The sequence below is a fragment of the Halyomorpha halys genome, unplaced genomic scaffold (assembly GCF_000696795.3).
Source record: "Halyomorpha halys isolate HHAL.00 unplaced genomic scaffold, Hhal_1.1 Scaffold783.1, whole genome shotgun sequence".
NCBI classification, from domain to species: domain Eukaryota; kingdom Metazoa; phylum Arthropoda; class Insecta; order Hemiptera; family Pentatomidae; genus Halyomorpha; species Halyomorpha halys.
Window position 1 is genome coordinate 329,139 of NW_027110563.1, and position 17,787 is coordinate 346,925.

Here is a 17,787-nt window from a genome sequence, read left to right on the forward strand (position 1 = left end):
AAAGTAAAATATCTCTATAATATATATATATTTTTATTGCATTATAACATGCATTTATAACATGTTTAACATAATTCTTTTTTTTTTTTTTTACATTCCACTATCAATAGATTTTTACTTATTTCCAATAACTCCAAAAAAAAAAAAGTTATCTTTGACCAAAATGTGATGATTGGAACTTAAAAAGAAAAGTAAAAAATTTTTTTCTATAAATGAGGAGGGAAGAAAACTATATAAAAGATTAACCAACAATTTTGCATTTTATAAAAACATACAAATCTAAGCATATAATTTTTTTTTTAATAATTTGACAATTGAATGAATTATGTACCTCATAAACCAATTCATGGTGAAAATGGGGCACTTCTAAATCTAATAAGCAACGAGTCGCTTCTTTGAGATCGCCAGATGAAATGTACTCTTTGAGTAAGAGCACCATCTGCCTGATGAGGGATTTGACAGGACGTAGGCCGCCACCAACTCCCCAGACATTATCGAGCCGAGCAAGTCCGTGCTTCATGGACAAGAGAGTATCGGCCCTCAATAAAACTTGCCTAAAAAATATACATATTTCAGAGCTTTAAGTAAAAAAAAAAAAAAAAAGGTTCATGTAAAACCTATCAAACTAAGCTTATGAAAATTTGAATAAGGGCCTGATTTGCATTGTTTTTAATGATGTTTTTCCAATTATCAGTTATACAAATTATTGACAAATTGTGATCATCAAAAATTTCAAATATTATATCGCATTTTTTCATACAATGCATACTGAATATTATCATGGACAGGTGCATTGCATGGAACTACAGTTCTCATTGACGATATCTGTACCCATCCATATTCCTAACTAAAGAGATTGTTCTATTGATGGCGTTGTGATTTTTCAAAGCCGTTTTGGTTTATGTACTCTGATTAAAAATCCTTTTAACTCATTTAAAAAATATTTAGGAGTACAAAGATTTAGAAATTATTTATTTAAGTTATGGGAAATATGATATTTCAATTAGGAATGGTGTGGAACAGGAAGAAACCATAGAATGGACATGATCGATAATTGAGGATGTGATTTCTATTTTTTAATAAAACAAAACATGTATACGTTTTTAAGGAGGTACAAACTTATAACAGAAACTAAAGGAAACAAATAAATTATAGTCTTTGGGAAAAGAGGTCTTCAAATTTAATAACTATTTTTTTTCTGAGGAAAAACACATAAGGATCTAAATACAATGAATTAAGATACAGGAATTTTTCCAGGGGACTGGGAGTAATTTCGTACAAATTAGCTGGAGAAATCAGTTATCGAGATCGTTTTAATATATACTTAGTATGCTAACGATTACTGTACACTGGATTTCATTTATAACGACCACGGACATAGCAACATATCGGTTATGTTGAGGAATATTCATGGACTAGTGATTTTTGAGACCTAGCAATGTATTTATTAACGGATATAACAACCAAGGTTAAAACAATTGATGGACCAAAATAACTATTTTGATGATCCATTCAACAATAATAGATTGGTTTTGCCTCTGTTCCATGAAACCATAAAAAACAATCCCAACAAACAACAACCTAATTTTTTCTAAGAATGTTTCTTTTACTTTACACCCATATTTTTAAGTAGAGGGTTTTCATTTCTGTTTAGAGAATTAACAATTTAACTTTATTGTGTTAATATTATTTTACAATTATTATACTGTACGCAAGAAATGGCTTGGAAGTGCCAAAAATGTCTGTAGAAGTAACACAGTTATCAATTATGTGCATAGTGATAGGAAATTACGGAAGAAGAAAACAAAGTGGATATCCAACAACTAACTCAGGCCAGTGCTAAAGAAATTCTTAATGTGTCATGATGACTTTGGCACTCAAGTTTAAGCAATTAAGACTGGCTCAGTTGAAATTGGAAAAAAAAAGTCATAGAAGACTATATTTTTTTGGCTCAAAATTGGAAAAGAAAGTATTTTTTGAAAAGGTAAAAATGATGTTCACTTCTTGATTTTTAAATACAAGCGTGTTCATTATTTTACAAAAAATAAAGTTGCGTATCATCATATTGCGCAAAAAAACAATTTATTTGTAGTTAGTGGGAGTAATTCATTATTAAAAATTTCAATTTTACATTTACATGATGGGTGTAGTGATGAGAAGATGGTTAGGGATGCGGTCGGTAAACAACACAAACAAGTCAAGAGAACTTGAATTTAATTGTTCCAACGTTTCAGCCAGAGGTTCTAGCCTTCATCAGGGTTAAGAACAAACAGCAAGATAACAACCAATGAATTAAAAGAGAAAATATAAATAGAATGACACAAGTAAATAATTATACAGAATGAAAGTTAGTAAAAATAAAGTGATGAAAAAAGTGGAAAGTAAAACGTTTAATTAAATATGTTAGTAGAATAACATGATCAAGGAAAGAAAATTTTAAAATTTTAAGGTGACGACCAATGATTATAGAAAATGTTAGAAAAATATTTTATAAAGATGATGAAATTACCAGAAGGTAAGAATACTTTACAAGTTGTTTGGGTGGGTAAAAATAAGAAATAAAAGATGTTTGAAAAACTTTTATTTGAAAGAGGAAAATGTAAAAGAGGGTGAAGACAAATGGTTGTAGTGATTGGTAATAAAGACGATTGCATATAATGACCGAATAAACCTGTTCCTTTGGAAGTCATTATAAAAAATATTCAGTGTAATATGGAACTCCTTAAATTTCTATTGACAAAACAAACAAAAAAAATTATGATAATAAGAAAAAAAAACAAACAAAAATAAATGCATACTTAGCAAGATCAGTCTCAGCTTTATCCTTAAGTACTTCTATTAACTTAGGAGGCACGCAATCATCAGCGATAGCCCTTGCTAAAAAGTTACCAAGTGCTGTCGGTGCATCAGGAGTATCCAGAATTAGATCTGGCAAATCCTTCAGCAATCGATCAAATGCTACAAATGAAAAGTCGTTGTAAATATCTTTAAGAAACAAAACAAATAAACAACAACATTCCATACTCTACGCGGTACGTTCACAAAGTTTCAAGACTTTTTTACTGAGTAGGGGAGTGCGCGAAGATTGGTTCCACCAACAGGGTGAAGTAGTGAGGGGTATCAGGCAACAAACCACATCAGTGGTAGCTGTCTTTGAGAAACTGGAGTGATTAGATCGCTAGTGGTGTGAGTACATGTCAGTAACCACTGTCAAAAACTCAGCATCATATCATTTGATAAAGTTCTGCATGAAACTGAAAAAAAAACTGCTACAGAGACTTTAGGTATAATTCCTAGGGCTTATAAAGAAGAAACCATGTCATGTGTGATGGTTTTCATGTGGTATATGAGGTTCAAAGACAGCCACGAGGATAGTCACCTTCAACAAGCCGAACTGATAAAAATTGTAGCAGATTAGTTTTTTTTTTTTCACGATAACACTGTCGCAGCCACCCTACAACACCGACCTAGCTTCCAGTGGTTTAGGCAGGTCCGAAATGGTACCTTAAAAGTCTTTCACACAAAGTGTATTAGCCTTCTAGCTTTAAGTCCATGAAAAACGATGGCAGCAGTGTATTGATGCCCAATGGTCATGTATTGAACATTTCTAGTTCGCTGTGCTATATACAAAATGTTAAATAAATTAGGGATTCAGAAACCAGTCTCAAAACTTTGTGAACGTACCTCGTATGTTACACAATTTTTACTGAAGTTTAAGAACTGAGGCATTACCAAAATGTTACCTTATGTTATCAAATAGCATAGTAATCATTGTTAATTTATAACAATAAAAAATTCAGATTAAAACATTTTATTAAAATTGATAAAAAAAAAACCAAGCTCAATACTTGATCAGATACGGCGATTTTTTGGCATAAGCAGTTTCCAGCTAATTCGTAAAACTAATTATTCAAACCATAGCATCCCAGGAAAATTCTGTAATTTGATTTACGACGAAGTCTTCTCTAAGTCCAAAAATTTAATGCAATAATAACCCCAAATATCGGTTAATGAATTTGAAAAGTTACCCTCATTTCAGAGTTTTTATGGTTAGATCGAAAAAAATTAACATGTGCAGACCTTTACGAGTATTATTCCTCAGTTTTATAATTTGAAATAAACCTCATAATATACATAAACGATGAAAATAATAAGTATTTATATTACTCGTAATATAAATACTTATTACCTGTACCGCTGAAACCCTTGAAGGGTCTAAGGTTCAGTACTTGGTAAGGAAGTACTGTTTTTGGACCAACTGAGGTGTTTCTAGGTTGTGCGAGGAGATTTTGTCAGAATCACACTCCACCATCAGGATTTGTACCCAATTAACACCTTGACTGCCATCAAATTATGTCTAAACATATGCTGTGTGCCAGTTATTAATTTTTATAATACGCTTTTAGATTAAGGAAAAACATATCAAAAATTCTTATTTGAATCAATTATGAGAAATTCGCTCTTTTATTAGTGCTGCACACAGCCCAAGCACAAGACAAGGAAAAATGCCTGATTACCTCTTCTGTCCTCTCACTGTAACATAACGCCATAACATATAGAACTTGAAAGTGGGGTTTTGAATAAATACTATAAACTTATAAAAATGTGCATTCCGATACAATACTTAGTTGATATTAAAATTGAATTGAAATATTTTTTAAATTAAAATTTTTAATAAATATATGTTTTTACAAAAAAAAGCTGAAATTATACAAATTTTTAATTAGCCAAACTTAAAAATTTGATAATAAATATAATGAAAACTACACATAATTAGTAAGGATTATAGTTTTATTTAGAAAAAAAATATTATACACAAAACTTACAAATTATACAATGATAAACAATATATTATACAAATTAATTAATAAGATACAATAATATAATGACAATAGAAATCTATTATAAACAATTCTATGTATTATATTATAAAAAACAATTATTAAAAAAATATTTCATAATTATAGTATGCTTTTAGGGCATAGTGGCCAGGGTTATCTCACATTTTGGCCAATAATTATTTTATACACATTTTTTTTTTACCTTTCTGCCTTGTGCATTTGTTTCACGAATTCAAGGAAGGTGGATTCTCGCAGAAGGCAATGGGTATAGGTTTCAACAATGTCAAAATTACCACTTCCCTAAATTTTAAAAGTTCTTGAGGAGTTGTGAATTAGATAAAATTTGTAAACATTTAGCAGAACTAGCTACAAAACATGCATACCAATGAAATGAAGTGAATGACCAATGAAATGAAATGAAGTAAAACTACTTTACCGATGTTCACCAACTCAAGAAAAAATAATTAAACAAGAGTAAATTAATTTCTTGACACAAGGGTGAAATGGAAGTGGTGGGTAGAGAGCAATACTAGTCAATTCTAGCTGGAAGATTTTTATATTATAATAGAATAGTAGAGGATCTGATTGAATGAAACCATTTCATCTCATACTGTCCTATTACAATATAAACATTTTCTCGCTAGAATTGACTTACGATATGGCTGTTGAATTCTAATTATTATTATTATGAAATAAATATTTTCTGCCTTATGTAATAAGAGAAGACGCACAACATTTTTAATAAAATTTTGATACACTATAGTATAATAGTAGAGGCCATCACCTAAAAATTATCAGATAAACCCAATTGGAGAATTTTCCGGAGTTATACTGTTGTGACCCAGTACTCCAGTGAATATTTCTAAAGGCAGTACCGTGGTTAAAGTCAAAAGGCCCAGAACAGGTAGCTGCAAGGGCAGGACTAGAAGGCGAAGAAATTGTAGAATTGCTTGGAATACCTGGCAATTTGTCTTCATGTTGTTCCGAAACCAACTCCATCATCTTAATCTTCAGAGGAAGTGAAACATAAGTAACTATCTAGTCCCACAAATTGATCATTCGACTCCCAAGACTCGAACAATAATTCGTGAAACACAGCCATTTATTTTATTTTTTCTCTCCGTAATGTTTTTGAAGAATCAAAAGTCCCTCTGACTATCCATTTTTCCTTCAAAATCACAGAACAATTAGATATGAAAATAATTTTATATATAAAGAAATAAAAGAACAAAAGGACTTACCACAAAAATGCGGCACTTAAATATTAAAAAATAACTGCACAGTATGGAGCTTTCTGTAGTAAGCAATTTTCTTGTCAGATTAAAAGTATTTGTACCTAAATAAAAAAAATTGAAATGAAAGATTTAAAGAACTTATAAAATACCCTACAAAGGAATAAAATAAGCCAAACTGGTATTTTTTTTTTTAAAACCTTTAAAATTGTTTTAGGGATAAAACAAATCTTTCTACAAATAGAATGGTTGAATGTAATTAATATTGAATAGTAATATATTGTAAAAAAAATTGTACTCACCAGTAATGTCCTAACGTTTTGCTGCTATGTCTACAATATTTTGTAAATACGTCGTTGACTGGAATGCAACTGGTGTGAAGGTGGAAGTCACATTAAATGTCAATGGAGTAGTGACAAACGAACGACTATTGTAGGATTAGGGAGAGCCCTTCAAAGATGAATAACGTGAGCCATATAGGACCTGAGATCCCGGGCACAAAGTGTTTCTCAACGCCCTATATGGTACAGCGACACACGGAGTGTTTCTCAACACCCGCCTTATATGGTGCAGCGCGACACACGGAGTGTTTCTCAGTGCCATATATGGTATGACTCTGGAACATGGTGTTTTTTAGTGCCATATATGGTATAGCCAGTCACATAGGGTATTACTCAGCACCATATATGGTATAGCCCGCCACATGGGGTGTTTTTCAGCACCATATAAGGTATAGCCCGACACACAGGGTGTTTCTCAGCACCATATATGATACAGCCCGACACGGAGTGTTTCACAGCGCCATATATAGTACAACCCTGGCACATAGTGTTTTTTAGCACCGTATATGGTACAGCCCGACACATGGGATGTTTCTCAGCACCATATATGATACAGCCCGACACGGAGTGTTTCACAGCGCCGTATATAGTATAACCCTGGCACATAGTGTTTTTTAGCGCCATATATGGTACAGCCCGACACATGGGGTGTTTTTCAGCACCATATACGGTACAGCCCGACACACAGAATGTTTCTCAGTGCCACATATGGTATGACCCTGGAACATGGTGTTTTTTGGAGCCATATATGGTACAGCCCGACACATGGGATGTTTTTCTGCACCATATATAGTATAGCTCAAAATACAGGGTATTTCTCAACACCATATATATATATATATATATATATATATATATATATATATATAACAGCCCAGGCACACAGGGCAAGTTTATCAGCACTATACATGGTACAGCCCTGGCAGTCAACGTGTTAAGGGTACACATTTTATAGATGTTGGATGTACTCCAGGAGGGTAGATCCACGACTGATATAACAGGCTAAATAATTATTTGCTATATCCAGACCCAAGAGATATGAGTTAGTTCCTTATTAAATGAGCTAATTCACTAAAAAAAAAATACCTACTCCAGTAGTACCTATCCAAGTAGATATGTTTGAAGTTACAGGATAAAGTAAAAGCGAACAATCCATAAAGCAAGTAGATTCATAACTATATATTTCAATCTTTGAATAATCTACCCATGGACTACATCCAGCTCCAAAATCATACAAAAAGAAAATGAATAATGCATGATTAGATAACCAAAACAAATGGTTATGAACTTTTTGAATAATAATTATAATTCATTAAAATGAAATAAATTAAAAGTAAGCAAGTATTGGTAATAACTAGATATTACCGGATGCAATATCCCTCTGCTTGATCAATTGTCCATACAAATCTGAGATCAAACGAGAGGTCATCTCCCTATGAGACGGTTTGTGATCCAAAGCTATCTCGATAGCCAGTTGCGGTATCTAGAACATAAATGAACAGTTCTATTCTGAATGTTAGCTTAAAAAATAAAGAAGAAATATAAAGTTACCTGAACATATGATGTGCTACTTGTTATGGAAAGAAGAGAAAGAAAAAAGAAATAAATAGTATAAAGAAGAAATATAAAGTAACGAAAACTTACCATGTGCTTCTTGTTATGGAAATTCAACTCATCAAATGCAATAGCAGCCTCACTAGATTCGCCATGCTCATAATATTCAAGGATGATCATCTCTCCACTTTTCTGAAAATTATACAAAAAATTGATTATCATTATTAAATATAAAAACACAAATGTAAAAAAAATATGGTCTTGTACCTTAATAAACTAATCTTATCACTTAATAAATAAATCTGCACTGCTACAACCTATCAAGGGTCAATGGTTCAGTACTTTGTAAGGGAGCCCTGTTCCCAGACCAACGATATCGATATATATATATATAAAAGTTACGGTCTGAGTCAGCTGTTATTTCGATGTCAGCTGACTGAGGGGATCAGCTGATCGAGGATATATAAGAGATGTAGCAAACACAATAAAGCTAGTATTTTACAGCAGTTCAAGCGTGTTAGATCTTATTCCTTCTTCCTTTATCTTTAGTACCAGGGATAAGAATTGCATCCGGTCCCGTACCTGAATTGTTTTCATCATTTCACTCAGTTTATCTTGAATTCTGTTAAAGCAAGCCAGGAGTTCCGCGGCATATTGCCCACTAGACTGTTTCGGTTTCTTTGTCTCTTGGATCATCATAAATATGTCTTCCTCTGGGGCCCACCCTCCTCCTCCAAACGCCTTCTTTAATCTTTCCTTAATAACTCTCCAAGGGGTCTCTTCGTCAGCCTGAATTTGATTTAGGATGCTCCTCTTGACTCTGCAGACGACCGCTGCTTTTAAAGCCTCCGCATCTTCACTATCGAGTAGACTTTGCTTCAATTCGGCTTATTAGTTGGTCACCCCCTTTTATGAAGTGGCTCAATTCTCCTGTTTCCCCGGTAAATCGTTCGAGGTCAGAAACAGCCTTCCTCAAGTCTTGGGCAGTTGCTGTGCGTACTTTTACCCGCTCAAGTGTTGTGGCATGGGCTCCCGCTAGAGAAACCTCCAGGGGTGGAGGAGTCACCTCCATGGGTGGTGGGTTTTGAACCCCATTTTGATTTAAAGATTCCAAGTTCAAGAGTGCTTGTCTAACGATACCATTGCCATTAGCAGCCATGATTTTTAAAAAATGAGAGAATAGAAAAAAAAATTGAAAGCTGAGAAAACTACGATAAAAAAAAAAAAAAAAATCTTCTTTAAAGTAAATATTACTCTGGTATTTAAAGTCCCGGTTTTCGGCACCAGTTAAGTATTGGCGAAAGCAAAATGTAAAAAAAGAGAAGAAGGAATAAGATCTAACACGCTTGAACTGCTGTAAAATACTAGCTTTATTGTGTTCGCTACATCTCTTATATATCCTCGATCAGCTGATCCCCTCAGTCAGCTGACATCGAAATAACAGCTGACTCAGACCGTAACTTATATATATATATCCTCTTTTTGAGTAAATAGTATATTTTTATGTATAAAGGGTTTTTAGTATGTTTTATGCTAAGTATTCGTTGCTTAGGCGCGGGCAGAGAATGATGTTTCCTGGATGAGGTGGGCCTCATTCATCTTTTGTCTAGCCCAAGGGGAGACAACTTGAAAAAGAAGATATCGAAGAGTTTCCCAAGAAGAAGAAGGGACTCTTTGTTTGTATCACCAAACAACACACTTCGGTGGACGAGAAGTGAGTTTGAAAACTGTAAGAGAACCGATGCTTGGTTTCGTTAGTGTTTGATTGCAGAAAGATTGCCAACAGTCAGTGTTAGTTTGTTGAGAGAATCATCAAAAGAAGATTCCATTAAATTGGTTAGTTTTGTTCTAATAAATAAAATTAAATACATTTGTAAAAGAGATATTAATTAAATTAAATGTTATTGGTAAAGAAGTGTCTGCTCTGTTTGCCTAGAAATCCGCCCTGAGAAAAGAGTCTATTTGTTATAAAACTTAAATAAAATTCTATTATCTATTCAATATTAAAGTTTTTAATTTGAACCCAAGCTATCTTTTAGATATGAGAATTAAGTTAAAATTATATAAAATTTCATTTATTGTATTTTAAATAATTTTTCAATATTAAAATTAAATTAAATCTGTTCTGCTACAACCCATGGAGAGCCAGGAGTACTGTTACTAGACCAACGGTTGTGCAGGGAGGTGATTTGGTCAGAATAACACTCAGATAATTTTCCCTGGGACTGTCTGTAGCTCAGGTCATAAAAAACTTAGAACTGCGGGCGGCACCGGTTTGAATCTGGCCTGGAGAGTTGTTTCTTTATTGCGTGGCAGTCCTACGAAATGAAGAACTTGACCCCTTACCATAGTTAATATAGGTTGGTCACCACTAGATAACCCCCCCCTCCCTATATGTCATAAATGACCAGGATAGGAAAAAAGAAATAATTTTCGCAATTAAGGGTACCCACTTTATGAGGCTGGTAGGAATGGTATCAATTATTCTACATTAATACATAACTTGCTATTTTTAGTATATATTTGAAAGGCTATTAATCTTTTCAACTATTACTATGTTAGCTAACCTTTTTTTAATTTATGATCAGATTGAATACCAGCCAAATAAAGCAACAGGTGACATTTTTACAGAGTGTTTCTTTGATATTTTTGTTGTCCGTTGTACTAGCATATTAGGCCAAAAAGATAAAAAAAAAAAGCCTTAACATCATACCTCATCCCAAATAAAAAGAAAAATTCTTGCTTCAAATAATGAAACCGGGGAAAAAACTTATTTGTCATTGAACGTTTCAGGATACATCTCTCTTAACTCGGTCAACAATTTTAAAACAAACTTTATTTAGAAGGCAACTTCCAGCAGTTTGAGGAAGAGGGTTAATTGAGATGACTTTTCTAAATTTAAATCATGTTTAATCACTTGACTTCCTCAAAGTACAAAAAGCTCCACTGCATACAACTGATTTCGGAATCAAAGTTTATAAAATAAAAGAAACCACTTATCTATTCTATCTCACTAAGCTAAAGAGTTAGTTTGTTTGAACGGACTGATCTTAGAAACTACGTGACTAGATAGGAAAATTCCTTTAGTGTTAGATAGACAATCGGAAGGCTTCAGGATATACAGGATCACTCTATCACTATGACCAATAGGAACGGAACCATAACCTTTTAATGAAAAACTTCTATTAGGGATGGCAATGAATAGATAAGTGCCGTAATCATTGCCATGATGATTCCTATGAAACTGAAATTTTGAGAACGATTTTAAAGAATTGAAACAATATTTTTCAACCCAGAAGAGTACTTAAGAAGTATAGATTATTTATAATAAATTTTATAATTACATAATTTTTTTTTTAAATATATAAGATATGAACTAAGTTTGCAAGATGAACTGAAGTTTATAAGATTAAAATGACTAATTTTGTAGATTTAGAAGCATTCATTGAGCTATTGCAGTCAAACATTGAATATTTTTTAAATACTTTGGTAAACCTACACTGATTGGATTGTTTTAACTCGATATAAAACACGGAGGTCATCGACACTGTAGTTTAATACATTTAAACTAAAATCATTTGGACAGTCTACTTGTGCAAGAAGTATGAGAGAACAAGGACGATAGCAGAACCCCAGGAGTCGTCCGGAGCCCTCAGGAACACCAGCCCCGCATGACCAGGAAGTGGTAATAAATAATTCTTTTGAAGGATATGGATAAAAACTATCAAAGCCACCTAACTTTGATATATTAGAACATTCTACTGATATTTACAATTAAATAAATGGAAAAGATACAAATTATTGTTATCACCATATCAAATAAACTTAAGAAACAATTAATTGAATAAAAAAAAAACAAATATTTCTTAAAAGATATAACATAAACCATTATTCACCATTTCTGCTTACTTCTTATTATTCTGCCCATTGAACCATTTTTCATGAAAATTTAATATGATTCACTTTGTCTAGGTGTCTAGGATCACTTGAATTTATTTTTATGGGAGAATCTTTGAGAATATTTCACTTGCCTTTTTGCAAGTTCTTGTTTTGTTTTTTTATACATCTAACGCTACTGTTATGTAAATGATTTCTATTAAGTTTAGTATGTTTCTAATGGGAGTATTAGATAACAACAAAATACTGTTTGCGTAAACCAGTCCAGTAGCACAATATTATCAATGATAAATATCAAAATAATATTAAGGCTGCATAAAGTTTATCAGAACAGAATAAGTTAAAAGACAATTAAATCGTTTATTTAATAAAAACACTTAAATCCTATTATTTCAACTGACATTGGGTAGTTTTTGGAAATAAAAACTCCTCAATTGCAAGTAATGAGTCATGATATTAACTGATAACATTGTTAGGTTTAAAATTAAATGTTAATTGAAATTTACTTCTAATGACATATTTTTAAGAATTTATTATTTTGTTTTTAAATTAATGTTAATTCTTTTCAAGATGGGTATAAACTACAGAAAAGAATGAAAATATTTGAATTAAATATAAATAATATCTAAAAATTATATTTTAACCTATCTTAATTTCAGTAACAATTGTTTTTAATAGTTAAACAAAGAATTAACAATTTCAAGTGTACCACAATTTATAAATTCTATGAAGCATCTTTCAGATGAGTTGTCAGAACGAATAAATTAACTCAAGATAGATAAATAAACTTTAAAAACTTTGATGTTGAGAACTTGGTATTGTTCTGGTGGAAGAATATTAAACCACCCATCTAGAGTTTAATCAAAATCTTAGTGGGTCAATAATGAATTAATTGTGAGAAATGATAAATAAAAGACGACCATTAAAATTTTTATTGAAAGAAATAAAAGTTTGTTAAATAATACTGTTCCTATTTATTTCAGGATCTAATTCTATTTCTAAATCACTTCATATAATTAATGTTTAATTCTAAAATGAATGTTAACATATTAATTTGAAATGAGAAGAAATAATAAACCATTATCACTTTTATTCTTTTTATTATAAAAAAAAAAAAAAATTAGATTTTGTGGCATAATAATAACTTATCAGCTTGATAGCTGAACAGTATTTACGAAAACGAGTAAATCTCATAAAAAACAGTAGAATATTTTTAACTAAATTTCTTTTGACTAATTAATATTTATTTTCTTATTATGTCATAGTAATTTTACAAAAATTGAATAGAATATTTATTAAAATATTAATTATAAAATCGAATAAATAGATACTCAGTAATTTTTTTATTGAGTTCTTATTCAGATCTAAGAGCAAGTATTATTGAGAGACAAATACTCCCACTTCTTTAGTAACATTAATAGAATAACACAGTAAATATACTTCTCACATGACACCGTACCCTAAATAAACTAAAGAGATTAAAACTCTGTCAACATTTACATAACAGCACAATAAAAAAAAAAAAAGTGCACTCAACATTTAACACTAGATTATTTTAACCACAGAAAATAAAAATACTATCATCTAGTTTAGTATTACTGATGGAAATGTCAAGGTAAACACTGCCATGTGTACAACATAAAAAGCCTTAGTAGAATATTTCAAAATGAACCTATTGTTTAAAAAATTTCTCGATTAACTGTAAAAATAAAATATCCAATTAAACATCAGATGCCATTTATATGAGAATAATTACAATCAATAGACCAAGTGCAAAATGTGACCAGGTCTAGGTTGAAGTCAACATCAATCCAGTTTGAAATAGACCATTAAGTGAATCAATAACATGGTCCTAATAGTGGCTTATTACTTTTAAAATTTAAAAACTATACCATTAGTGCGATTACTAGCCATAATTTTAGTTAAAAATACAGCAAACTTTAATAGTAGCTCGTTACGAGTTAGGAAAAAAAATTGGTGTATTCTCCTTAGTTAATAAGAAGGTATATTTAACAGCTTACCCTCAACTCTTCATCCGGAGCTTCGGGAATCACGGGGGCCAGTTCGATTTCCCCATGTTCAAGAGAATCGCTGTCATAATTCGGATCATTTTTATCAATATCTTCTTCTTCTAGCTCTGAGCCTAATTTCCCCCAAACACCTTTACCTCCTGCTCCACCTGTGTATGACTACAGTTTAGTGGAAACAATTACAAATTTAAAGATTAAAGCATGTAAGATGATTGACATACATTCAAAAGCAAATATTCAATTTAATCATGATGAGTATTCGATCTAACAATTGAAAACAAGGCACAATAACATTAATAAAAAAAAGAATAATCATATAAGATATTATAACAAATTAAATATAATGCAATCTGTGCTAAAATTGAGCAAATTGATAACCCCGAGATATACTGATGGAAGATCAACGATTCTAACTTAACAATACAACAACGGCTCTATTAATAGAAAAGATAATGAATGACCTTTCTTGGGTAGTCCTCTTCCATAGCCATTTCTCGGCCTCCTGGTATTTTTCCAGCTTCGAGTCGTCTGAATTACATGTACACCATTAGCCATTCCATCCTTAGATAGATGCCTTGTGAGGCGTTTAGCTTTCTTCTTGATCCTCTGGTCGACAGTGAGATTTTCGGCACTTTTTGACAACTCCGTTCTAGAACCCACAGCAGCTGGGGATTCCATTTCGGTGTTATCCATTATTTCTGGTTCCATTAGATAACAGAAACAATTAAAGGCCCTACTGACAATCTCAAAACATGTACTTTAAACCACGATCTCGGTGGGACTAATTCCAATGTTGATAATCGGCGTTGTGGACCAGGTGCGCAATAACAATAATATAAACAAGCTACGCTGCGAGGTGGTGGTCGACGCAGGCTCCACTGATACCGATATCAATACACTTATTATTTTCACAAAGGGTCTCAAGGACTTGTTAAATGGAAAAGAAAAATCACAAAAATACACTGATTCACCAAGAGAAAATAAAAGAAGGTATCGTTGAGACGATTAAAAGAATACAAGCTGCTAGAGTAAGGCGCGGCAGTAGCTGCGATCATGTATACCTCGCCCCGTGGCAATGTTTGTTGGCGGTTGAGTTGGTTTTTTCTGTTTAGATTGAATAATAGCTGAGCCGGCCACCGCGAGCGCTAATCTCCCGCTCTCGGCCAATCGCGCTCCTCTCTCGATGGCGCCATATCTAAAATGGACACGTCTGCATTTTATCAATACTCTCTCCCAGGACTGCCTTTGTTCACTCGATAAAACTTATCTTTTAAAACTCAGCAAAAGTAACTGTTCGCAAACAACAGATGGCGATAGGGACACATGAAAAAAATATGGGTAACTAACCATTTTTTATTTCTTTAAAAAAATCCTAATATATAGTATAATATATCATTTTCTGCTTACACTGCTGTATTTTTATTTTATTAATTCAAAGCTGCAAATCACAGGTTTAATTCTCAAATATACATATACATAAATAAAAAAAAAAAAATAAGTTTATTTCTTAATCTACATAAGTATGTATTATCAATTGAATAGGTTATATTAAAAATAGTAAATTTTAAGAAAACAAGATTCAATATTTTTTTGTTGAGCTTATTATGTTTTGAATTGTACTTAGCCTCTTCTACATCTGGCTATCTCTGTTATCAAATGGATTTTGAGGTTAGAGTGCCTCACACTAGCTAGATAGGCACCTACCTCCTTCATCCGAACTAAAGATTCAAGTAATCTTACCTAGTCCTTTTATCCACTTACCCCTTCAATTAATGTTTAGTTCTAATCTAAAAATAATCATAAACAGTATTATATAATACTGTATAATTTTAGAAACAACGAACACTGATAATTGATAAAGGTTATAATAAAAGACATTATAAATCACAGAATTTGTTGTATTAATAATGGAGAAGATTAAGATTCAATTAAAACATATAAAGATTTTAATAAATAGTCCAGTAAAATATAAGATTTTGGTAGGAAAAATATATGGTATTGCTGGAAGGAATCCTATTTGATAGAAGGAACCAAGTTTGTCCCGATTTCGATTATTCTATACATACATGTTCGTGATGTAATTAGGCTTCGATTAAAGAGTTACAAATTTAATGATTTAAAAAATAATTATTTCTTCAACCAAGTGTTTAGTTTTTGAGTTATTATTTTAAATATAGTAAGAAAATTCGGAAAATCTCGATTGATTTAGTGAGTACCTCGTCAATCGGGACACACTTAATTCCTTCTTATTAGCGGAAGAATACATCGATTAAAATAGAATGCATCCATCAAATCGATTTTTTCCAAGAACGACAATTTTTCATCTAATTTTACTGAGCTAAAAAAAAAACATTGAGTGCGGTAAAAAAGAAATTCAAATATTACATTAACTATTTATTATTAAATATGATTAACTATCAATAAATATTTGTTGTACTATTTGAGTTGCTTTTTGACAAAACCCGAACCATTTTCCCTTTATTAATTACTGGCGGCCGATCAACGTTCTTCTCGTAAGATTTTCGTGTGTGTGTTACTTAAATATTTTTTTATTGGCTGTAGGAACTCCATTTGTATAAATTATTCAGTATAGTTGCCTATAGACAGACATGTTGGCATATAACGGCCTAGGAACCGAAGGTCTTACGGATTAACTAACACCACTCGGCGACCCCAATAGTTTCCAACTTTTCAAATAGTCCGTTTCACATCGAAAATATTATTTATGATTGTATCCAATTTCCCATCATCCATCATTTTTTAATATATTTGACATACGGTAAAAATGAGTTATTTTGTAACTGAATTTGGTCTTTTTTTTATTTTGTGAATTTTTGAATAGTCTGAAATTTATAAAACATAAATTTACATAAATAATTTATCGTATAATTTCAAATAATGAAAAAGATGAATATTTAATCTTTACTTTTTTTTCCCCCTATTGTTTTTTGTTTTACGTACATCTCCTGTACTTTTTTAACTGTATATTATACGTATTTTTTAAAATTTTTACTCTTGCCATTGTTACTTATTTTTTATTCTTATCATTGTTTATTCAAGTTTATTTTATACTGATACTATTTTACGTCTTCCTTCCTTTTATTTATATGTAATTTGTTATCACTTTATTTTTACATAATGTTTATTCTAGCTTAAATTACCTTATTGTATCTTATTGCTGTAATATTATCAGTTCTTTTTAGCCTTGATGAAGCCCTGCAAAGTGGGGTGAAACGTCGGACATTAAAATAGTTTTTAACTATTTGTTCTTGTTTTGACCGCAACCCTGAGCATCTTCTTATATTTAAATTTTTACGGTCAACTATATATATATATATATATATATATATATATATATATACTTACATATATACATATAAATGAAAAAGATGGTTTGCGGTCAAAAGAGAAACAAAAATAGTTTACAACTATTTATTTTCCGAAGCTTTAGAGACTTTTCACTGTTTTGATTTCCACATATTTATTTATTTTTTTTCAAAAAGTGAAGCAAAATAGATAATTTAATTAAATTATGTGAACATTTATATTAAAATGAACACAGTAAATTGATTTTGATTTATTTTTCTTTAATTTACTTTGTTCATTTTTGTCTAAACTTTCACATATTTTAAATCATATTCAGCGCCACCTTAGTTTACTTTTATTTCACGTTATCTATTCTACCCTGATGAAGACCTGAAAAGTGAGGCGAAACGTTTGCTCCCTATAAATAGTTTAAATACTATTTGAGTAATTTTGACCGTACCCATACCATCTTCCTTTTAGGAATTGATTCTGTATATATATATATATAACTTACGATTAGACTGAAAGTATCACTTAAAATAAAAAGGGGTTTGGGCAGAGTGACAACACACGGCTACTGAACAAC

The 17,787-nt window shown here is 31.5% G+C and overlaps 1 protein-coding gene across 1 annotated transcript; it reads right to left on the reverse strand.

Moving 5' to 3' along the window:
• Window positions 1-226: 226 nt before the first annotated feature.
• LOC106686143 (Programmed cell death 4) lies at window positions 227-15,169 on the reverse strand. Its single transcript, XM_067048745.1, has 6 exons — window positions 14,357-15,169; window positions 13,887-14,044; window positions 8,059-8,160; window positions 7,780-7,897; window positions 2,799-2,958; window positions 227-554 (listed from the first exon to the last, which is right to left on the reverse strand). The coding sequence occupies exons 1-6, from the start codon at window positions 14,601-14,603 to the stop codon at window positions 242-244; spliced, it is 1,098 nt and encodes a 365-aa protein (XP_066904846.1). The 5' UTR covers window positions 14,604-15,169; the 3' UTR covers window positions 227-241.
• Between the last annotated feature and the right edge of the window lie 2,618 nt (window positions 15,170-17,787).

Bases quoted from the DNA above. Each gene is read 5' to 3' on its own strand.
- LOC106686143 (XM_067048745.1), bottom strand. From the start codon at position 14,603: ATGGAACCAGAAATAATGGATAACACCGAAATGGAATCCCCAGCTGCT. The intron at 8,161-13,886 runs GTAAGCTGTTAA...TATAATTTTCAG, and splicing joins CTCCGGATGAAGAGTTGAGG to AAAAGTGGAGAGATGATCAT. The intron at 555-2,798 runs GTATGCATTTAT...TATATTTTTTAG, and splicing joins GCTGAGACTGATCTTGCTAA to GCAAGTTTTATTGAGGGCCG.